The 23,412-nt window shown below is 33.3% G+C and overlaps 1 protein-coding gene across 5 annotated transcripts; it reads right to left on the bottom strand.

The window, feature by feature from the left end:
- Window positions 1-215: 215 nt before the first annotated feature.
- LOC134229730 (protein N-terminal asparagine amidohydrolase-like) lies at window positions 216-23,377 on the bottom strand. 5 transcript variants are annotated; one of them, XM_062711510.1, is made up of 12 exons: window positions 20,167-20,296; window positions 18,653-18,760; window positions 18,092-18,273; window positions 13,997-14,099; window positions 13,440-13,505; window positions 13,027-13,135; window positions 11,014-11,087; window positions 10,738-10,791; window positions 8,340-8,393; window positions 8,019-8,119; window positions 7,754-7,867; window positions 216-673 (listed from the first exon to the last, which is right to left on the bottom strand). In XM_062711510.1, exons 3-12 carry the CDS (start codon window positions 18,173-18,175, stop codon window positions 503-505), a joined length of 930 nt encoding a protein of 309 aa, XP_062567494.1. In that variant the 5' UTR covers window positions 18,176-18,273; window positions 18,653-18,760; window positions 20,167-20,296; the 3' UTR covers window positions 216-502. The 5 variants fall into 5 exon arrangements, with proteins under 5 accessions (XP_062567494.1, XP_062567495.1, XP_062567498.1 ...); XM_062711511.1 differs by having other exon boundaries at window positions 18,653-18,763; window positions 20,174-20,296; XM_062711514.1 differs by lacking the exons at window positions 18,653-18,760; window positions 20,167-20,296 and adding an exon at window positions 23,358-23,377.
- Window positions 23,378-23,412: the final 35 nt, after the last annotated feature.

Genomic DNA, 23,412 nt, shown 5'->3' with positions numbered 1-23,412 from the left:
AATAACTCGGTAGTGTGTTGTTCTAAAGAATTCTGTTTACTCACGGAAAAAATTAATGGGATGATAAACACAATTATCCATAAAGAGAACACTGATGGTTTTAATGCATTATGAACAACCCAAAATTCTTTCTGACCACGGATTGTGAGGGACAGTTTGACTATGTTGGGAGTGAAATCTTTACACGAGCTCTGTACAAATACTGATACACAGTCTACAGTTCAAATTTCTTTATTTTTATCACATACATGAAATTACATATGTGACATCGTTTTTTTCCTACAATAGAAAAATGGCAAGTGTAAACTAAAGTGTATCCAGAAAACGACATCTAAGTCGAATTTTCCAGTCCAACAAAGTGCTAACCAAACCGACAACAAAACAGGAAGTGATTCCTAAATAAATAAACAAATGGAAATCGGTACTAACAACTAATAAATAGCTTGATTCATGTACAAAAATAATCATGTATCACAGTTTAGTCAGTTAAGCGTTCAATATTTCACACGTTTCGGTTGGTCCAGGACCCGTTGGATTCCAGTTTGTACTGGCGCGGTCGGCCATCTTTGAACACTGTTTTAAGCGGTTCCGGGTGGTCCCGGATCTGAACCAAAGCTGCCCGGACGGCGTCCTCAAAGTGGGGTGGTTCCTGCTCAGGGGACGTGGAGAGGTGCTGGAAAAAATAGTGTATTACCTTGTAACAAATAAATTACTTACAGGTCTTACTTCGAAGTAGCAACTGGTATATGAGTCAACAAGAGGCCCACGGGCCTTATAGGTCACCTGAGTATTGTGCAACAACTTTCAAATTATTAAATTTGGTTCCTGTTTTAAACCAGAGGCCATGAAATTCGCAATTCACAATATTGAAAGAGGCACCATTGCTTATCATAATTATAGACTTAGCATGCTTACTCTATTTACTTAATACCAAAAGGTAGATCAGAGTAACAGAGAGAAAATGCACTTCTGCTTTATAACTAGTTGTGCACATCATCCCAAAGGAACCCCTGATCTTGGGGCCACATATTTCAAAATTTTGCAAATTTTATCATAAAATGGTTGATTAATACCTAAGAGCAGATTTCAAAGCATTAATTTTATTTTCAGACTATGTACCACCACCCCACCCCCCAACCCAGGAAGGGGGAGCATTTAACCATTTTGCTAGATGCACCTTTCTTCATCATAAATATATATTCTTAGATCATTGGCATAAAACCCAGGAGCAAAGAAGAAGATTTTCACATTTTCACTATATGATCAATGCCCCGCCCTAACACCAGAACCCCTGATCCTGGGGCCACAAAATTCACAATTTTGGAAGAGGCACTCTTGCTCATCATAACTATGTACTTAGTTAGTTTATTTAATACCCAGAATCAGAGGAGAAGATTTTCAAAGAATAAATGCATTTTCACTATATAACCAATAGTGCCCCGCCCTAACACCAGAACCCATAACCCTGGGGCCACAAAATTCACAATTTTGGAACAGGCACTCTTGCTCATCATAACTATGTACTTAGTTAGTTTATTTAATACACAGAATCAGAGGAGAGGATTTTGAATAAATGCATTTTCACTATATAACCAATAGTGCCCCACCCTGTGTGGGGCCACAAAATTCACAATTTTGGAAGAGGCACTCTTGCTCATCATAACTATGTACTTAGTTAGTTTACTTAATACCCAGGAGCAGAGAAGAAGATTTTCAAAGAAACCATGCATTTTCACTATATAATCTATATAGCCCTGCCCTAACACCAGAACCCCTGACCCTGGGGCCACAAAATTCACAATTTTGGAAGAGGCACTCTTGCTCATCACTATGTACTTAGTTAGTTTATTTAATACCCAGAATCAGAGGAGAAGATTTTCAAAGAATAAATGCATTTTCACTATATAACCAATAGTGCCCCGTTCTAACACCAGTGTGTCCACAAAATTCACAATTCTGGAAGAGGCACTCTTGCTCATCATAACTATGTACTTAGTTAGTTTACTTAATACCCAGGAGCAGAGAAGAAGATTTTCAAAGAAAACATGCATTTTCACTATATAATCTATATAGCCCCGATAGAACCCCTGACCCTGGGGCCATGAATTTCAAAATTTTGGTAAAGGATTCAATGCTCAATACATTCATGCCAACAGTTTGCCTGCTTGATGTCCAGGAGTAAAGAAGAAGATTTTTAAAGATTGCAACAATTTTAGCGGTTTTGGCCCAACCCCTCAGGCCCCAGGGGGGCAGGGACCATGAAATTCACAATTTATCTTCCTCTTCACCCATAGATGCTGTATACCAAATTTGGTTGAAATTGGTTCAGTGGTTTCAGAGAAGAAGCTGAAAATGTTCAAATGTTAACACACGACGCACGACGCACGACACACGACACACGACGACGGACGAAAACGGATAGCAATAGGTCACCTGAGTTACTCAGGTGACCTAAAAAACTAAGAAGACGAATTCATGTTTTGACCTCAAACAAAATGGAATTTTTTAGTGGAAATGTGCGATTGAGATCAAAAGTGAATTAATCTGACTTTCATAAAAAATATGAGGGTTGACTCAAAAAGAAGAGTGAAACTTGCGAGAGATCTAGTGTAATGCCAAAAATTTTTCTCAATTCAAATGTGTAGCAAAATGCATTTCTTTATGATTTCTAAGACCGTTTTAAATAAGGGACAGTTGAGAACTGCTTTCTGTCTCTGGCGCTCTTGTATTTAACAATTCCTTTTCATCACAGAGTAAGTGCTGTGATGAAAGGTAACTAAAGGTCTTAGTTGGTGGTCTGCCATGCAGAATTCGTCAGGTTTTATCCTTCGTGTAATTTTGAAATGTTCCCAAGTTGATGGGAATTTATCCCACTGTTAATTCCTTGTAGAATTTATAAATAAATAGCTGACACCCTTTATCTACTCTTTACCTTGCAGGTCCGATTTTCGAACAGTTGAGTGATTTGAAAATAAATGCTATTACATGTACATGTAATATTTTTGTTCCAATCAAAAGTATGTAATATTGTTTTTTGAGTATTTCTATCAGTGAAAAATTCGATCGGTGAGATTCTGTTCATCTGTCATGCTTTAGTTCCTATTTCTATTTCTAATTTTTTTCTCTGCGATAACTCATTGAAAGTTGTCGGAGTTTATCTCTTGATAATTCTGCCGGAATGTAAATTAGGCAGGTCGATAGGTCAGGAGCTAAGGAGGCCTAAAATGCATGCAAATCTGGTGCGCATCTGTCACTGTGTCTGACGCTAAGGAGGCCAAATATGCATGTAAATCTCGTGCGGCTGCCTAGGTGTTTGACGTCAATGGGCGAGGACTATTGAGATTGGCATGGAAGTATGCCAGGGACATCAACAATAGTGGGAAACATGGGATAATTTTAGCATAACGGGATTCGCCCGTTATGCAAATTATCCCATGTTTCCCACTATTGTTGATGCCCTGGCATACTCTCCTAGCTAGACAGTGATTCCTTAAACAACTCTTCCTTAATGAATCCCTATAAGGTCACATAGTTAAAATATCGCATCAGCGAGTCGTCGAAGTTTGTGTCGATAATGCCATGATCTTCATGCGTTGACGATGAAGCAAGCGAGTCGTCGAAGTTTGTGTCGATAATGCCATGATCTTCAGGCGTTGACGATGAAACAATAGAACACGACGCATTGATACGATGCATGTCGACAACACGATTGTAATGAAACAAGGGCGATGAAGCAAAATTTGTAATCGCTCCAAAATCCAATACTTACTGTATTATCGCGTCGTGGCGTCATCATCATCACCCTTTCGCACATCCCGGTATTATCAAAGCGGAAACTTCGCAAAGTCATCGTGTCATCGCGCAAAAAGGCGATGTGTGGTAATAAATTATGGTGCCCTATACGGGTTTCATAGTACCACATAAACATTAGTTTTTATGTACAACTTTTTATATATCTACCTTCATTGAAAAAGGGGACTCTTATAATACTGTTATACAGAAATAAAGAAATTTTTAAAGAGGAAAATTCTGCAATAATAAAGCTTTTGCCATGGGAATTACTTTTTGCATTTAAGGATGTACAACACACCTACCCCCAAAAGTTCCTCTTGTTTAATTTTAGTTATTTTTTGTATATTTAGTACATGGCTATATCTACTGCATGTATGCACATTTTGGACAAAATCGTAAGAGCGGTTTTTGGACAGGAACTTCCAAAAGATACCCCCCTTTAGTTGTTTACAAGGAGAGAAAATTTTTAATCAATGAACTACTTAAACCTTGGTTTTCAAAAAAGCCAGGTTAGATATAAATGTCAAATTTCATTGACTTATTCCTTTAACCATTTAACACAAAAACATAGTCATCTTTTTTATATACACATCATCAAAACAATTTTTAAAGACCTTAAACTGAAAAATTATGAATTATCTAAGCCTTGAAAATTGTGTATTTTTCAAATTCAAAATTTTTTTGTGAAAAAACCTGTCGTTTAATTTTCGTAAAAAACTTTCTTTAGGTAGCTGGTAGTAAAAATAATCTTCATAATTTTTTGTATAATTTTTGTACGACCAGTTTTGATTTAATAGCGGAAAATTACCCCCTCCCCCTTTCTCAATAAATCACGTTCCCGTCTTTCAGCGTGGTAATCACTTTACTTGAATCTACAAATACACATTTAAAAAAAATCAAATTGAAATATTGCTTTTGCTTCAAAAATATATTAACTTACAAATTTAAAAGTTTTTATATGTAAAGCCTATTTAAATGTAGATTTATAGGCAATTTTTGAATACCCCTACCACCCCACCCCTTCCTTTTTTGCGTCGCAGACCAATGTTAGCGTTTGACGAAGCGTGGTTTACAGTGCAAATATACTAGTATTTCGTTATTTGAATCCCGGAGGTATGCATTAGTTTTTAAATTAATGAATGCAGAATAAATATTGACTACTGTTTTTATATGTATCAGGAAAAAATTACTGAAGGATTTTAGTTTTAAGTCCATATATGTACGCGTTATGCATTCCATATCATATGAAACCTAAACGTGTCAAGTTATGTTGAACTTGAATATGTTGATTTTTAATTTTATTTCGTTAATTTTATTTATAAAAATAATGGTGTATGTTCAATTCTACTGTGATATAAATGGAATAATTGTAGTTTCTTTCATGTCATTTTAATTTCAAACGAGACAATATGTGGCCGTGGGGATACATCGACATTTGCATAGATGTACACCCCTCATGATCTTGTACGCATTCTTTCAATGTCGTTGCTTCTAAAGTTAAAATGAAAATTCCGTATTCGTTCACATTAACTTCAAAATATCAAACATTAAACTCTTCATCTATTTCAATTTATATCAAATCGCACATTGATATTTTTTAAAATCTTATAGGCTACGTTTTGTTTTGATTCGAGGAAATGCGAACCGACATTGCATTGTTGGCAGTGACTGAAAGTCAAACGATTTGCTGCAATAGGATATTCATAAATTCAGATAATTTCAGTACTAGTGAACAATTCTTTTCAATTCTATACTTACATTGTGTATATGAGGTCTATAGTATTCAATTTTCGGATTTATCAGGTCTTGCTGTAAATGTATTTCTGTGGAAAACCGTGAATAAAGGGAGGAAAATAAACATCTCCTACTTTTTCAGAGTTGTTCCTCTTTGATCAGTAAGGGTTTGAGAACAATATCGATTTTACATTGTAAAAAGTTTTTTGTTTGTTTATTGTTGTTTTATTTAATTAAAGAAGAAAAACAATATCTATATCGTAAATGCACAAATTGTAATGAAGACCATTAATTAATCGGAATGTTATATTATAGCCAATTGTACATAATGAGAATTTCGGCAATGTAAAATAAAATTTTCAGAATAGAAAAAATGTTGCGCTTTGATCAAGTTTACAATTTATTGTATATGGAATGAAATGAAATAAACATTAAGGGATGGTATTTTATGTCTATTACTTGCTTTTTACGGAGTTTAATCGGGTTAATTAAAAAATACTTATTGATTGAGTATGGTACGCATTTTCACAGCCAAGCCCCATATCCCATTTTTCTTTAATGATCGAAATACATCGGGATCGTTTTACTCGTTATTTTGACGCTTTATTTTTGACGTTAAATTTGACGTCATGTCAAACGTTCAATTGAAATCGTAAGAGTTATCTCCCCCAGTGTGTTGTACGTCTTTAAAGTCCCTCTCAAAAATTTTTCACTCATAAGGAGATGCAACCGCTTGCAGGTGGAGGGCTACAAATTTTGTCCTATACTCGGCACTAAGGACCATTGAGCAGTGAGGAGTCTTTTTCGTGCCAGCACCTACTGTGGATAAAACCCCGGTTTATACTGCCTAATCCAAAGGGCTGGTCTGAGATCCTCGCAGTGGATTCGAACCTGCGACGTAAGGATCAACTCCTTACTCCGCGACTTTACAGTAGACGCTTCAACCACTGCGGCACGCAAATGACGAGGGATGGGGGAAACTTTACACAAATCCCAAAATGTGCTGTAATAGTTTTTAAACGGACTTTTCAAAATTGTTTGCGTGGTAATAAATTTTTCAATTTCACTCAAATTTTCAATAATTCCATTGTAAACATTTCAAAAATCAAAGTATTTCTCTTTCTGTAAGTCAGAATGACAATACAATGTATGATATAATGTGGAACAAAAATGGACCGCCCTGTAGAAAAGTGTGAATTGATTAAGATAGCAAAAGTGTAAAATGATTTAGATAGCAAAACTATGGAACTGTTCAGATAGCAAAAATGTGGAACAATTTAAAATAGCAAAAGCGTAAACCAGTTCAGAAAGCAAAAGTGTACAGTAATTCAGAAAGCAATAGTGTGGAATGATTTAGATAGCAAAAGTGTAGAACAGTTCAGAAAGCAATAGTGTACAGCTATTCAGAAAGCAGAAGTATGGAATGAATTTGGGGGTTAAAGTAACTCAGATTTAGGTAGCAAAAGTGTAAAACATTTCAGAAAGCAAAAGTGTAGAACAGTTCAGTTAGCAAAAGTGTAGAACAGTTCAGAAAGCAAAAGTGTAGAACAGTTCAGAAAGCAAAAGTGTAAAACAGTTCAGAAAGTAAAAGTGTAGAACAGTTCAGAAAGCAAAAGTGTAAAACAGTTCAGAAAGCAAAAGTGTACAACAGTTCAGAAAGCAAAAGTGTAGAACAGTTCAGAAAGTAAAAGTGTAGAACAGTTTAGAAAGTAAAAGTGTAGAACAGTTTAGAAAGCAAGTGTAGAACAGTTTAGAAAGTAAAAGTGTAGAACAGTTCAGAAAGTAAAAGTTTGGAGCAATTTAAATTGCAAAACAATTCAGAAAGCAAACGTATTGAATGATTAAGATAGAAAAAACGTACAGTTTAGAAAGCAAAGTGTGAAATTATTTAGAATTTTAGATAGCAAAAGTGTAAAACAAAAGTAATAGTGTGGAATGGTTTAGGTAGCAAAGGTGTAGAATCGTTCAGATAATAGCAAAATGTGGACCAGTTCAGAAAGCAAAGGGGTGCTTGAAACAGTTTTACATCATGCAGTAATAATCAAAAAAGATTTAAACATTTCTAATTAAACAAAAAAATATTTAAACAATTCTAATACATGCATTGTGATCAGATCTGCTCAAGTAATAAAAGTGTGGTTCAAACATATCAAGTAGCGGAGATGTGATTTAGAAAAGTAAATGTATTGTGATCTATACATTTTCAAAGATCTAGGAAAATACACACCTCTCTAATGAACTGATCTGGGAGTCGACACAGAAGGTCTATCTCGTCCATAGTACTGTAGTTAAATGGACCAATGGACAGGAGGCCCTTTTTGTGGTCATAAATGTTGATAATCTGTAATATACAAATTATGAAACAATGTTCTTTTCTTTCAAATTCAATACATTCAAGTTCAGAATTTCTTTATCTTATAATTTCATAATTATCATTTATTACTCTTTAAAAATTGCATGTTGTAAAGCTCTTTTTTCAAAACTGTGCTGACCTCTTCACTTCCTGTGAAATGACGAGCTGATCTGATTGGTTGATCCGGACCCCGATCTAAAAATGTAGCTTTCTGGATTTCTCCACTGTTAAGGTGTATCACTGAATAAAACCCCAAAAATGAAGCAAATTAATAATTCTTACCTACACAAATTCTTAAAAAATATCTTTCTTGAAACTCTCATATTTATTAAGTGATTGTATAATTGATCTTTTATGCATATGATAAGGAGCTTCTTATCACCATTTCAGTTTAACAAAGTGTAAAGCAATTTAAACTGTAGTTCTTTAAAATGTTATTTCATTGTAAAAAAGCACTAACCTAAACCATAGATAACAGGGAAGTTAACTGAGTTCTTCTTTGTATTATTTATATCTGGAAAATAAATTAATATTTTATCAGTACATGTATGTTTATACATCAGATAAGCATCAGTGAGAGTAAAAACTAATGTGTGACCTAAAAATAGAATTATACAAAACACATCTATAAACATTTCCTGGCATACTTTTTATAACAAAAAAGCAAAAAAAAAAAAATTGATGTAATAATTAAACATGCATTAATTGTAATGGAGTGGAAATATATAACTAGATCTTCTCATTTGTTATTTGCAGCCATAAATGCTGATCTAATGGTTGTAAACATCCTTTTTACCCCCTCCACTCTTGTGTCAATGGATTAAGTGTTTGCAGCCATTAAATCATCGTTTACAGTTGAAAATAAAAAACAGAAAAAAAAATTTTTGGAAGTATTCCAAGATTATCAATTAGATAGAAATACAAAAATGGACTCTTTTGGTGTTAAATATAGTTTGTTATTCACCAAAAAAATATCCATATTGTCCATATTGACCGAGAATACAAATACACAATTTTGGTCCTGAAATAAAGAAATATAAATGATTCTGAGTGTACTCAGATGATTAGTAATAGTACATAACTAACCAGGATTCTCTACAGTACTCAGAGTGTACTCAGATGATTAGTAATAGTACATAAATAACCAGGATTCTCTACAGTACTCAGAGTGTACTCAGGTGATTAGTAATAGTACATAAATAACCAGGATTCTCCACAGTACTCAGAGTGTACTCAGGTGATTAGTAATAGTACATAACTAACCAGGATTCTCTACAGGACTCAGAGTGTACTCAGATGATTAGTAATAGTACATAAATAACCAGGATTCTCTACAGTACTCAGAGTGTACTCAGATGATTAGTAATAGTACATAAATAACCAGGATTCTCTACAGTACTCAGAGTGTACTCAGATGATTAGTAATAGTACATAAATAACCAGGATTCTCTACAGTACTCAGAGTGTACTCAGGTGATTAGTAATAGTACATAACTAACCAGGATTCTCTACAGTACTCAGAGTGTACTCAGGTGATTAGTAATAGTACATAACTAACCAGGATTCTCTACAGTACTCAGAGTGTACTCAGGTGATTAGTAATAGTACATAACTAACCAGGATTCTCTACAGTACTCAGAGTGTACTCAGGTGATTAGTAATAGTACATAACTAACCAGGATTCTCTACAGTACTCAGAGTGTACTCAGGTGATTAGTAATAGTACATAACTAACCAGGATTCTCTACAGTACTCAGAGTGTACTCAGGTGATTAGTAATAGTACATAACTAACCAGGATTCTCTACAGTACTCAGAGTGTACTCAGGTGATTAGTAATAGTACATAACTAACCAGGATTCTCTACAGTACTCAGAGTGTACTCAGGTGATTAGTAATAGTACATAACTAACCAGGATTCTCTACAGGACTCAGAGTGTACTCAGATGATTAGTAATAGTACATAAATAACCAGGATTCTCTACAGGACTCAGAGTGTACTCAGATGATTAGTAATAGTACATAAATAACCAGGATTCTCTACAGTACTCAGAGTGTACTCAGATGATTAGTAATAGTACATAAATAACCAGGATTCTCTACAGGACTCAGAGTGTACTCAGATGATTAGTAATAGTACACAAATAACCAGGATTCTCTACAGGACTCAGAGTGTACTCAGATGATTAGTAATAGTATACAAATAACCAGGATTCTCTACAGTACTCAGAGTGTACTCAGATGATTAGTAATAGTACACAAATAACCAGGATTCTCTACAGGACTCTGAGTGTACTCAGATGATTAGTAATAGTACATAAATAACCAGGATTCTCTACAGGACTCAGAGTGTACTCAGATGATTAGTAATAGTACATAAATAACCAGGATTCTCTACAGTACTCAGAGTGTACTCAGATGATTAGTAATAGTACATAAATAACCAGGATTCTCCACAGTACTCAGAGTGTACTCAGATGGTTAGTAATAGTACATAACTAACCAGGATTCTCTACAGTACTCAGAGTGTACTCAGATGATTAGTAATAGTACATAAATAACCAGGATTCTCTACAGTACTCAGAGTGTACTCAGATGATTAGTAATAGTACATAACTAACCAGGATTCTCTACAGTACTCAGAGTGTACTCAGATGATTAGTAATAGTACATAACTAACCAGGATTCTCTACAGGACTCAGAGTGTACTCAGATGATTAGTAATAGTACATAAATAACCAGGATTCTCTACAGTACTCAGAGTGTACTCAGATGATTAGTAGTAGTACATAAATAACCAGGATTCTCTACAGGACTCAGAGTGTACTCAGATGAGTCATACATGTACCCTGAATTTACCTGTTATACAGGCGGTCTGTAAATGGATTTCCTCAGGTAGATTATTAAAAGCAGCTGAAAATAATACAAAAAGTTACTTCTTAGTGAACATATATTCTTTGTTTGAAATGAAAATAAAACAATTAGGTGCTTAAGAGATTTACATTTCGTCCTTTTTGAAAGACATAATCTAAAATTCACTGAAATTCTTACTAGTTTTAAGAAAATAAATAAGTGTTTAGAAGTGTACGCAGGAAGTTTTATATTCTACCAGCAGTAATGAAATAGAAGACTCACTCAGTAGTTTGATTGACAGCTCCTCTGACATGCCCTTATCGTCGCGGAACCCTCCCGCCAGGTGGAGCTCTATCCTGAGAAAATATATACGTCAAATTAATGAGGGTTATCGCATGTGCAGCTGAGGCAGTGTCGATAAAGGTAGGCATTAATAGTTCTGTGGGTTATCTAAGTATGCTAGAGAGACATTCCCTATTAAAATATTACGTCATTATGAAGTTCAATAAAAACAAAAACAGCTCTGTATCCCAGCAAGTTCTCTGCCTTTACAACTGACATCAAAGTATATTAATCTGTAAGCTCTATAAGCTATGATGTCTCAATACCCTCAAGCAAAACATTTCTAGCTTATTAAAAACAAATAAATACTGCAACTAATTGTCCTTGGTTGGAATGTGATGCCCCTGGGCCACAATGATCACCTGAGTATGTTGATATTCTCTCTTCTGGCCATTCAAAAGTCTATGTCCATAATAATGAATGCTTACAAGGATTAATTTTACAAGTAATAGGCTTGTTGCTCAAGAAGGGTACAGTTATTCATATGTTTACAGTTCTATTTTTGCCTGAAATTTCACAAATAATTTTAAAAAAAAACTTTTTTCCCCTCCCCCAAAATTACTTTCAGATAAATTTAACTTTGTACTACCTGCTGTTCATGATCAATCTTTTTTTAAATATAAATTTTAATTTTCATTTTCAAAAATAAATTTGACTACATCCTGTGAACATAATTAATAGTTGAAGGACATGGTAAATTTTGCATACTGTAAAATCACAAAATTATTGGTTTGTGGGGATTTAATTTCATGGTTGGAAAATGTTTAGTATTGATGCATAAGAAATTTTACATTTTGTGGTAGTCATAAATTTGTTGGTCTCACCATACCTTGAAAGTTACACCCCAACGAAAATTAGTGATTTCACAGTAAATGCACTCAGTATTTAAGCATATTTAATCTCATCAACTTTTACAGACCCCCAAAACTAGACATGTTATTATATAAAAGCTTTTTTTATAATTGATAAAGAAACCCAACAAAACCAGAGGTTCAAGTGCTCTCAAGAATAAGGAAAGCTAAAATTAAAACTTTTCAATTGTGACAGAAAGATGCCACATGAGAGGAGGGAATAGGGCATGTAGTTATTAACAGATCACAGACCACATCACCAGGATAAAGCCAAGTAAGGGGATGGAAAGGGGGGCAGACCAGCAGGTACGCAATGTTCAGTATATCTCTAGATTTATTCAGCTTTCACTTAAATTTTATTAAAATTTTAAGGCTTTCGACAAAATAATCTAAATTGAAGAAAAACACTATTAGTAAGAAACCCATAAGAGCTTAAGGCCGAGTACCTGGACTGAATGAAAAAAAAAAAGCCACTTCTATTGGAGATAAAAATCATTGATAACTTACCGTCCATCACTGTAAACATTAAAACATAGCCATAGAACATACCCATAAAGGCATAAAACATACCCATACTGGTGGTAAAGAATGTCATGTATGCTGTTCAAGATGAAATGTTTGTTGTAACAGAATGTATAAAAATCTTTGAGCCTAGGCTCACTAGTAATACCCCTGCTCTGATGTGAATATATGATCTCATATGAATACAATGGTACAGAAAGACGTCATGTTTATAAACAGGACATTCACAAAGAATTTGTACAAAAATGATCCATCATATGGAACCCCAAAGCAAAGAATGTCCTAAAATTTCTAGCATCTGCGATGTGTGTATAATTACTGTAAAAACTGCAACAGAAATTTGGTACAGACAGAGACACACACAGACACACAAGGGTAAAACAGTTCAACTTCTTTAGAGCAAAGGTATAAATATATCAATAAAAATTGTAATAATGTATCTTTCACATGTCTCCACCTAAATGTAAGTCATTATCAGATCTATGGAAGTTATCTCTCTTTGTTTGAAGAGCAGCCACTGAGGAACTTTATTATATGACAATAAATAAAATGCCTCTATCTGAGACAGAAGAACACTCACCTGCCTGGTAACTTATCCTTTGATAATTCTTTCACCAGTCCCAACATTTTCTTACATCCCGTCTCAATTCCACAGGAATCAAAGTGACACAAACACACAGCCCCTGATCCTGTGTTGTGATAGAACCAAAAATTCATGTTCACCTCAAAATTATAAAAATTAATATATATAAATACTCTATATGTCTTCAATCATGAAATAAAATCCTCACAAAAGAATATATAAAACCATGATAGCGATGTGACAAGTGGTTTTTTTTTATACCAGTATGCTGGAGTATAGCAATATGACAATTTATGTTTTTTTTTTCTGTATGTCCTAGAATACATGCAGCGATGTAACAAGTTATATGTTTTACACGTTCCTGTATGCCATAGAATTGCAATGTGACAAGTTATAGGTTTTAACATCACCTGTATGGCGTAGAATCGCGATGTGACAAGTCGTGGCATCCTCAGTACCCATCATCTGTATCATCTCTAAAGAAATATTCAAATAGATATACACCTTATTACAAATGACAAGTCAGAGATTTATAGAAAATTATTTTGTCAGACACAATATGGCAAATAAATGAAAGCTGTTTATATAAGATGCAACATCATTTCATTTCTTCTACATGATTATAAACAACCACTGACTCATATTTATGTACATATGAAATCTGTTAATGTTGCTATCCATTGTTTTATCTTTTTTATCACTAAGCTGTAAAGTGTTATGTGACATTTTCTATTTTTATGAGGTCTACTAAGGAACATGTTTGTAAAGTAATAACCATATAATGCTAGTCATGGCTGCTTAGTTTTGTATGCATATAACTTAGTGAAACTTAAGTTTGATGGATACAAATTATACAGAAGAGTCATAAATTGAATACTGTCATAAGTGGATCAAATTCTCTCCTCTGGTTTATAAACTTGTTGAAGACACTTAGAGTAGCTGGAAGTTAATGGATTTGGACACCTACCATCATCTGGTGTGGTGGCGGCCATCTCTCTCTGTCCTACATACAGAAGTCCTATGGGAACGATGGATCGACATTTCTGTTCCAAGAGATTCTTAGAAGTTTCCTGTAGAAAAATAAGAACAGCTATGTTACACAGAAAGCTTTAAGCAATCTTATCCATCAGTTTCCCTCAAATTCATATGTTAAATCTAATTAACTTATAGCCAAAAGGGAGTGGTAAATAATTTGAAATAGGACACTTCAAAGCAGAGCATCCCCTCAGCACCCACAGACAAACACACACAATTGTATTACTATATCCCGTCCAAATCTGTTGCAAGGGGATAAAAATACATTGTAATTTATTCACGCTAACTTAGAATAACATGCCCATATTCCAGAGAGGAACAAATCTTGTTCCTTAAAGTTGTCATTTGAACATGGTGAACAAATGACATTAACATGTAATACATGTACCTTTGGACAATATTGTTCTTTTCTGTCCAGAAAAAATACAGAGCATGATTAAGATATCAACCCTACGTCCAAAACTTGAATCAGGTTTTTCCTAATTATTTGCCAATTTCACTCAAAGATGCTAATTGAAAAGGTATTCCTTGATGAAAATATCCAAATATGAACTAGAAACTGATTAAGTCATATTAAGTACCCTATTTTATACTAATACTTATAATTTACGAGGGTTGACCGGTAAAATCGTGGACAAGTTGTCTAGTGTGAAAATTGTTGTGAAATTTTCACTAACCTTATGTACATATTTAATGAATATACATAGCAAATTTCAAATAGATATATGCATAAATTAACAAATTATGAGATTTTATGTTATGTATTGTTTCTATTTAAAGTCAAGGTGTCTAAAACAGCGTCGCGTTTCATGTTTGTTAAATGTAAAGTTTGATAAACCCCACTTAAATACTACGTATATAACCATTTAAGGAACTAATGTGGCACACTGCGATCTCAATTTATGAGTCATTCAATTAACAAAGAATCTCAAACGGTCGACAATGACAGCGGCTTTTGCTATTTGAGTCTGAAAAACTCGCCAGGAAAACTTCTATTTCATTTTTATTTCAAAGATTTGGTGATATTTTACATATTTTCTTTCTTCTGTATTCATTTAAAGTCTCTTAATGTGTCATTACAACATCCTAATCTAACTGAACTGTTCTCCGGTGCGCCGTATAAACGTCCATTTTTCGTGTATTGTGTTTACCACTTTCCAATTTCGAATGCTCGGGATCAAAATTTGATTAAGGAATGTGTATTTAAAACTTTTATTACGATTTAATACTTGCATAGTCTCTAATATAACCTTGTTATTTTTACCGTGAAAATATATATATAATCAAAAACATTATGATACACTTATGTTTACTGAAAAATTCATTACTTTTTGAGAGAAGCGCTTTGTCCACGATTTTATGGGACAACCCACGTAGATGTTTCAATTTGAGTGCAAAACTGAAGAAGTATTTGACTGAAAAACTGAATTTTATCTCTACAAGAATATAAGCCAAATGATCAAAATTTTGATGAGATCAGATAATTACTCACATGTGTTATCAATCTCATCATTAATGTATTCTGACACAGATTAATATGTATAAAAAAAAAACTTTTTTTAGCAATTTTCAAATAAAACTTGTGTACATCTATTTCAATAAATTAATATTAATTTACATACATGGAACATGTTAATTCTTCTGAATTTCAACATTTTTCTTTACAAAATATTGTTCCCAATTGTGGTCCCAACATAGTACCTGATGCCATGCCTTGAAAGAAAGCTGAATCTACACTATTAAAATTAAGATGCTTCCGTATCAATACAATTCAGTGTGGACATGCTGCTCTCCAGCAAGCTACTGTTTAAACCATAGCTGTGTTTTGAAAAAAATTGCTGAACTCTATAGTTATATTGGTATAAGTAAGCAAGCATTCATTTTCATATACTCTGTATCCAGGAAACAGTAACTAACAAAATTAAAAATCAGTACATAGCTGTGTTTTGAAAAAAATTGCTGAACTCTATAATTATATTTGGTATGTATGAAGAATAAGCAACAGCAACTTCATTTTCATATTCAAAAACCTAATATCCTTGTATTTACATTAGGCAGTAAAGAACAACTTAAAATTGAATGTATATTTAAACAATTATGAAGCTTGTGTTATATGAAATGCCAGCCTTCAATGAATGCAAATATCATGAAGGCTTCAAACAAGGTTTTCATTAATCTTAAAGTGACAGATAAAGAAAAGCCTACTAAATTTTCTGCAGCAGGCTAGATAATTAATCCCAAGGGATTAATTGTACCCCTCTCATCATTTTCTTCTAAAGTTACAATAAGAACTTTTCCAGTATTAATGATAAATGGTTTAACAAATCCTAAAAATTAATAATATTCTTGAATTAACATAAAGTGAAAAAAGTAAATCAAAAAATCTTCTTTAATCTATTTCTTGTTATTAGAATTCAATGAAATCATAACTATTAAACAAAAATAAATTTAAAAAATTTATATTTAAATCCACATTTCAGAGTGTTCATAGCATTCCAAATTGACTTAACTTCAAAACAAACTTCATTTGCAGACAGAGGTTAATTCATCTCAATTTTAATGAGAGCAGCATTCAGTTTACAATGGGAACATCTTCAAGTTATCTCTCTTTGCCAATGCTTTCGTATATAAAGAGGAATGGCATTTTGAATGATTTTTCATAGAAAATTCTAATATTTATTAATCACTGTTTCTCCTAATATAGAAAATTTAAGTCCTCAAGTGAATGTAGTCTCCTTGTAACAAAAACTGTAGGAGGTAGCTATGGGTTTAAAGAATTTCATGGATTTCTTGGTTCACTTTATATGCAGGGTTATTTTTATTCTATCACATTTTTAGAGGATTTTTCCAATTTCAATTGGCTCAAGCAAAGTTCTGTAAATTCACATTTCAACATTTTAAAGGGGTTAACAGTCATTTTCTTAAGTCAGTGAAGTGGCAAATTTTCCTAAAATAATTTGTGAAAAATCAAAGTCCAAAATTTCAAATCTTTACCATATCTATTTTGAATCTTTTAATTTAAGTGTTGACAGATCAACAAAATCATTTGACATTCACATTTGTTGATAAACACTTGAATGCTGTAGAACTTCACAATTCTCACCATGAATACTATTGTTGTGAACCACGGCTTCAATCAAAGCAATTGATAGGGATCATCGTCACATTTACCCACAAACATGAGCATGAAAAGCTATAGATTGAGATTAGAATAATGGCACCTCCCTTACAACTAAACCACTAAAGAAGTTAAAAGGATTATTTTATGGTCAACATGGAATGAAATTTATCAGAACTTGCCCAATGAAGGTATGTATAGCCACTAAAGATAAAAAGGCCTCCATAATTCCTGAGAAAAGACTAAAAAGTCCCAATATCATCTGTAATCTTCGTAACCTGGTCAGATTTAAATTGCTATGATAATGTTAAATAACACTTTAACTTTGTAAACAGCATTGATACAATGTACACAACTGGTTCAGGCTTTTATAAGTAATCTTATGGTGAACCACACATGGGATCCCTTCTATTTATGCACACACTATGGAATCATCAATTATGAAGGGGATTTATTCATTAATGTTTATTTTAAAAACATATTGAAACTACAATATAAACATGTAACTCACAAAACTGCATCCTCACAAACAAGAAACATTTTGTGTGCCCATGAATAATGACCCCCAACAAATTATGATTCCACAATTTAATTGTATTATTATTTCTAGGAGAAAATGTAATGTCAAGTAGAATATTTGAATGAAAAATATTTCAAGAGTCTAGTGCACTCATTTTATCATATAAAAGATGCTCAAATTATTATTTTTTGGTTTAGTAAGATTTCCCTAAAATATATTACACGCTGGCCCATGTGAATTGTTTTAGGACTTCTAATAATTAATAGATCATACAAGTATATAAACAAATTTCCTTAATGCTTTAAAGGGTGTCTATTATCAAATCTGCAAGTCACCTCCTTAGTAAACATTCAGAGAGAACACACAAATCCAGCAGCATTGTCACTGACCTTGTAGTGAGGGTAGCGCTCCAGGAACTCATCCAGGGACTTGGGGGGCACCCCCATGTGTTTGCCTTCAACCATTAGAGGCATGGCTGATCCTTATGGTGGTTCAGAGAGCATTAACTCGGTCCAATCCCTGAGCTCTTCACTGTTTATCTGCTGGTTTGTGCTTTAAATGTCTGTATGGCCTAATAATGGTATTAATTTAAAACATTTTAATTCATAACAATCAGGTGTTAATGGCCCAGTAGTTTTCAAAGCTTTATTTATAACTTGTTCAATCAATGTCTATTACAAATAAAAACAAGAAACTATACATAGGTAAACTGAGATGCAGAAATCAAGTCAAAGCAAGGGGAAGTCTGCACCATGCATGAATTAGCTTAGATTTTTATAACCTTGAAATCTGATCAATAAAAAATTGTTAATGTGAAAATTAAGGAGAAAACCAATAACTTACCTAAATATTTTATTAAAATATCATTTAAATTCTTTGTAAAGGCACTGAATTGAAGAAACCTAATGCCTTTTCAGAAAGTCAAAACAACACAAAAATTAAATACTTACACTCAGACAATACGTTTTCACTTGACAAACTGCCAGATTATTGTAAATAGGTAGATTGTGATTCTAGCGGTGCTGTTCTCTGATCAATTAAACAGTCCCTGGCTACCCCTGCTTGTAACAGAGTATAGAGCTCTATACAAGGCCATAATCAGCAGACTCAAGTGCAGGTCCTTTATTGACATTGTATAACAAATTACACAATGATAAGACCATGCCAATGAAGAATTACTATCAAAATTTTCAAAAAAAAAATCTGCATTTGCCAAACTTTGATAATACTTAAACAAATATATCTGAGCAAACAGTTCTGAATCAACACACAGTTGTATTTTTTAATATTGTTGAATATCACCTATATTTTCAAAGTTCAGCCAAATGAAATATATTTCACTCAAGATACCATTGTATTGACAATGCTGTAAAAATTTCCAGCTACATTTGTGATATTGCTTGCATTTTCTGGGATATAGAATTCTTGCAGCCAAATAAAATATTCATTGAATCAATAGTGCTCTTATACTGACAAAGCTGCAAAATTTTTGTAGCTGTGTAATAAAATTCCTAAGTGTACTTCAAGCAAATTATCTTCTATATTCCATATATTTAAAGTTTAAGAACAGTACATTAAAGCATGAATGGACAAGTACGTGTGTATTCACATGTGTATTCAGCTAAAATAAAGACTTGAACGTGTCTGCACAAAGGTTTAAGAGTTCTTCCCCTTGAAATACACAAACCTTTACAGTAAAACTCATTTAATTTATACAAATGTGGATAAAGCCAAGTTTTTTTTGGCATCCCAAGAAAAGTTCTAATTCCTTGTAAAATTCTATGGGTATAACAAACCTGATAGATATTCATGGATAGGAGCAAAGTATTTTTTGTATCCTATAGAGATTAAAAATTATAATGAAATTTACATTTTCATAATAAGTTGTTGATATCTATAAACTTAAATCATTTAACCTACTAACAATATTTCTCTTATTATTGCAATGCATAGTTTGTATTTAAAAAAAAGATCAGAAAACTTCAATACTACAATTTGTATAAATACATCATGATTTTATTCATGAACAATCTTTATAAAGTAGCTAGAAGATGATGTTATTTAAAATTAAACCATGGGCCACAATGCTCACTCAAGTACCTGCAACTCTGCCACTTCTGTTTTTGATCAGCATATTCATTCATATGTAAAACTTAGATCCCATATTATGGCCCCTTTTTACATCAGGAGGTCATAACTTGAACAAACTTCAATCTTCATTACCTGAATGGCTGATGATGATTCTATACATAGCTTTCCAATTCTTGAAAAGTACATTTCTAGAGATTTTTCCTATATCATTTCTAAATATACATGTAATCTGATTTCCAATTGTGGCCCTCCCCCACCATGAGGGTCATGATTTGATCAAAACGGAATCACTTTAAGTAATAGGAAGATTTAACCTATGGTTCAACTTTTAGAACTGGCTTAATGGTTTTTGAAAAGAAATTTTAAAAGATACATACCACTCAATATTAACCAATCCTTAATTACTTCTGTCTTTCCTTAAAAGAGGGGTGGGGGGGCACTTCCTGTGAACAAACTTGATTTCTCTTGAGAATCTTTCTGGAAAGTTTGGTTGATAATGCCAGAGTAGTTCTGGAGAAGTTGAAAAAGAGAATTTCAAAAATGTTTACAGACAACACCTAATACAAGACACACAATATACATGCACATACATGCCAACTTTCCCGATTTTTTCGGGAGTCTACCGATTTTTAACCCTGTCTACCGCTTGTCTACCGATAAATTTTTTTTCTCCCATTTCTACCGATATTTCGAAAATCCGGAATTTTTACCGATTCGCTTTGAGTAATACAGTATTTCCGTGTACAGAAAACATGGCTGCAATGTGTATCGGTAGGATATCTGTTTATTGCCGCTGATAACAGGTAATCAACAAGGTGTCAACTGTGCTACCAGTCATTACAGAGGTTTTTATTGCTCCTGAACCTCATTAACAGTGTATTGTAACCGAGATAATTATGCCAGATGTGGAAATTTTAGAAATACACACGACACTGGATACAAACTGACAAACTTGTGAGAGTTCACACATTGCAGCAAACTTTGACAATATTCGTTTAAACCATTTACAAAATGTGTTCAAGTTTTGGAATACTGCATTCCTCATTAAATTATAATCTACTTCATGGAAAATACACTGCCAAAATCCAACATTGAAAAAATGTGCCTGCAAGTGAAAACTATTAGGACTGCCAAGAGTGATCAAAATAAAAAAGAAAGGAAAAGACCATGCCTTTTGCAGACTGATAGAAAAGTTAAAGTGACTTAATATTCCCTCTGATTAAGAAAAAAAAATTAACAATACTTTGTATAACAGTAGCCTTATAAACTTTGTAATTTACCAACACACAATGAACAGTTCAGCTTATTTGTAAAGTTTAACATCCATATTTTATGTACTAATATGTTAACTCTGTGTATCACATTCTTCAAGACAGAGGGTATATTTATCTTAATGTTAACATATTAAATAATTTTGAATAGAATTGTCTTTTCTTTTTTTTTTTATTTTAAATGATTTGTATTTGTGCTTTTCTTTAAGTTAATAGAGGAGAAAACACTTTTTGAAGTAGTAATAATATATTATACATATAATTAAGGTAGTAGATTGACAAAGTAGAAAAAACATTACAAAAAGTTATTTCACGACAAAACGCCGCGAATTAGGAACTTTTAAAAATGTCGTTACGCGCAATCTCCCCCAAGAAAATTTTCAAAAGTTGGCATGTATGCATGCACTGAACACTTTTTAGCTCACCTCAATGAAGTTGGGGGGAGCTTATGTAATACCCTCGGTGTCGCTGTCCCAGGTTAAGGTTAAGTTTTTTGGAGCAGTTTTCTTTTTAAGTACTTCTATGTCCTATATTGATTATAGATGCATGGAAGATGTTTCTAGTGTGTTTCATTGTACCAGTCAAAGTTTCAGATGCTGCAATTTCAGCGAAGGAATGACCAAGTTAACATTTTTGGTGCAGGTTAACATTTTTTGGTGCAGTTTTTGGTGTAGGTCTCATTTCTGAGTAACTATAAGCCCTATGTTGACCAAACTTGCATGGATGATACATCTAAGGATGCACACTACCAGGCTTGCTTCAGATGCTGAATCTGACTTACATTTTCCGCTTGAGCATGTTGAGTGAACATGTTAATGTTTTTGGTGCAGGTCTCGTTTCCAAGTAACTATGAGCACTATAATGACCAAACTTGCATGGATGATACATCTAAGGATGCATACTACCAGACTTGCTTTGGATGCTGAATCTGACCTACATTTTCTGGTTGAGTGAACAGGTTAGTTTTTTTATACAGGTTTCATTTCCAAGTAAGTATGAGCCCTATGTTGAGCAAACTTGCATGGATGATACATCTTAGGATGCACCCTAATGAACTTGCTTCAGATGCTGAATTTGACATACATTTTCCAGATAATGGACCTGGTAAAAGTTGTGGGTGCAGGTCTATTACCAAGAAAATAAGGCTTATATAAAACAAAGTTGCACAAATGATGCATCAAGGGATGAAAACTCCCAGACTTGCTTCAAATGCTGGATTTTAATTATGTTTTCAAGATGAAGAACTAGTTTGAAGTTTTTACATAGGTCTATTCCAAAATATCAGATCAAAATTGCATAAATGTTGCATTTTGAGATATACATTTTTTGTTGGTTAATTGTGTGACTTTGCCTTATTTAAAGACAACATTTGTTGAGGTGAGCTCTGTAAGCTCTGATTACCTATGTTTTGATCAGAGAAAACTAAGTTAAGCCTTTGGCTAAGTTGAGCTAAAATTAAAATATTATTTAATTAGGTCATGTAGGTTGACAGAGGGTAAAACAAACAGTGATAATACAAGGGCATATATGTAAAATCATTCCAAATGATTACTAAATAAGGTAATTAAATCTCTTCTATTTTTTGGTTGGATATTTTTGATTGCCTGAAATACAGGGCCAGTAGGGCTAAGTAACAATTGTTAATACACAGAGTGTTTTATTGTGGAAAAAGTACAAGAATATAAAATATGTTACGAACAGTAATATATTGAGATGGCAGTTTAAAAAACATAGAGAAATAAAGCGAGAAACAGAGCACTTTTTAATGGGAGGCACTGTAGCTCTCTGGTCTTTCAGTATATTTTTTCAGAGAGAGCTACAATTCTGCAGCTACAACCTGTAGAGCATTTGCGCAAATGTTGACAAAAATAAAATATTTTTACCTGTACCCAACATATGCTATACATCATATTAAACCCTGGACACAGACCCTAACAAAGATGATGAACAGGTAAAATGTCTTTGATAAAACACACTGCCACCGGTGAATTTTTATATTTAGCTATTATTATCAGAGACAATTTAGTTATCAATTTTCAGGATGTAAATTGATGGAGGTAGGGTGGTGACTAGATTGGGGGTAAGTCAGAGCAGCTATATGCTGCTGTATCACTATGGTATATAATTCAAAGCTTTAACAGTCATAAACTTTAGCTAGAAGATAAGTCCCTGAAAATACTGATATTTTTTTTTAAACAAATGAAATATTGTATCACAGTATGTATGTAAATCGTTTGACATTAACAAGGTTTAATTAAGTCAGTATATATATTAATTTTCCAACATACTTTACCTATAATTATTTACATTTGGTTCAATGTTACAGTAACATGGACTTGTATCCTACT

Source organism: Saccostrea cucullata, unplaced genomic scaffold, assembly GCF_032062105.1.
Source record: "Saccostrea cucullata isolate Sc308-1 unplaced genomic scaffold, CSIRO_AGI_Scuc_v1 ctg30, whole genome shotgun sequence".
Classification (NCBI taxonomy): domain Eukaryota; kingdom Metazoa; phylum Mollusca; class Bivalvia; order Ostreida; family Ostreidae; genus Saccostrea; species Saccostrea cuccullata.
The sequence above is the reverse complement of the archived record's forward strand: the minus strand, read 5'-3'. Positions and strand labels throughout refer to the sequence as shown.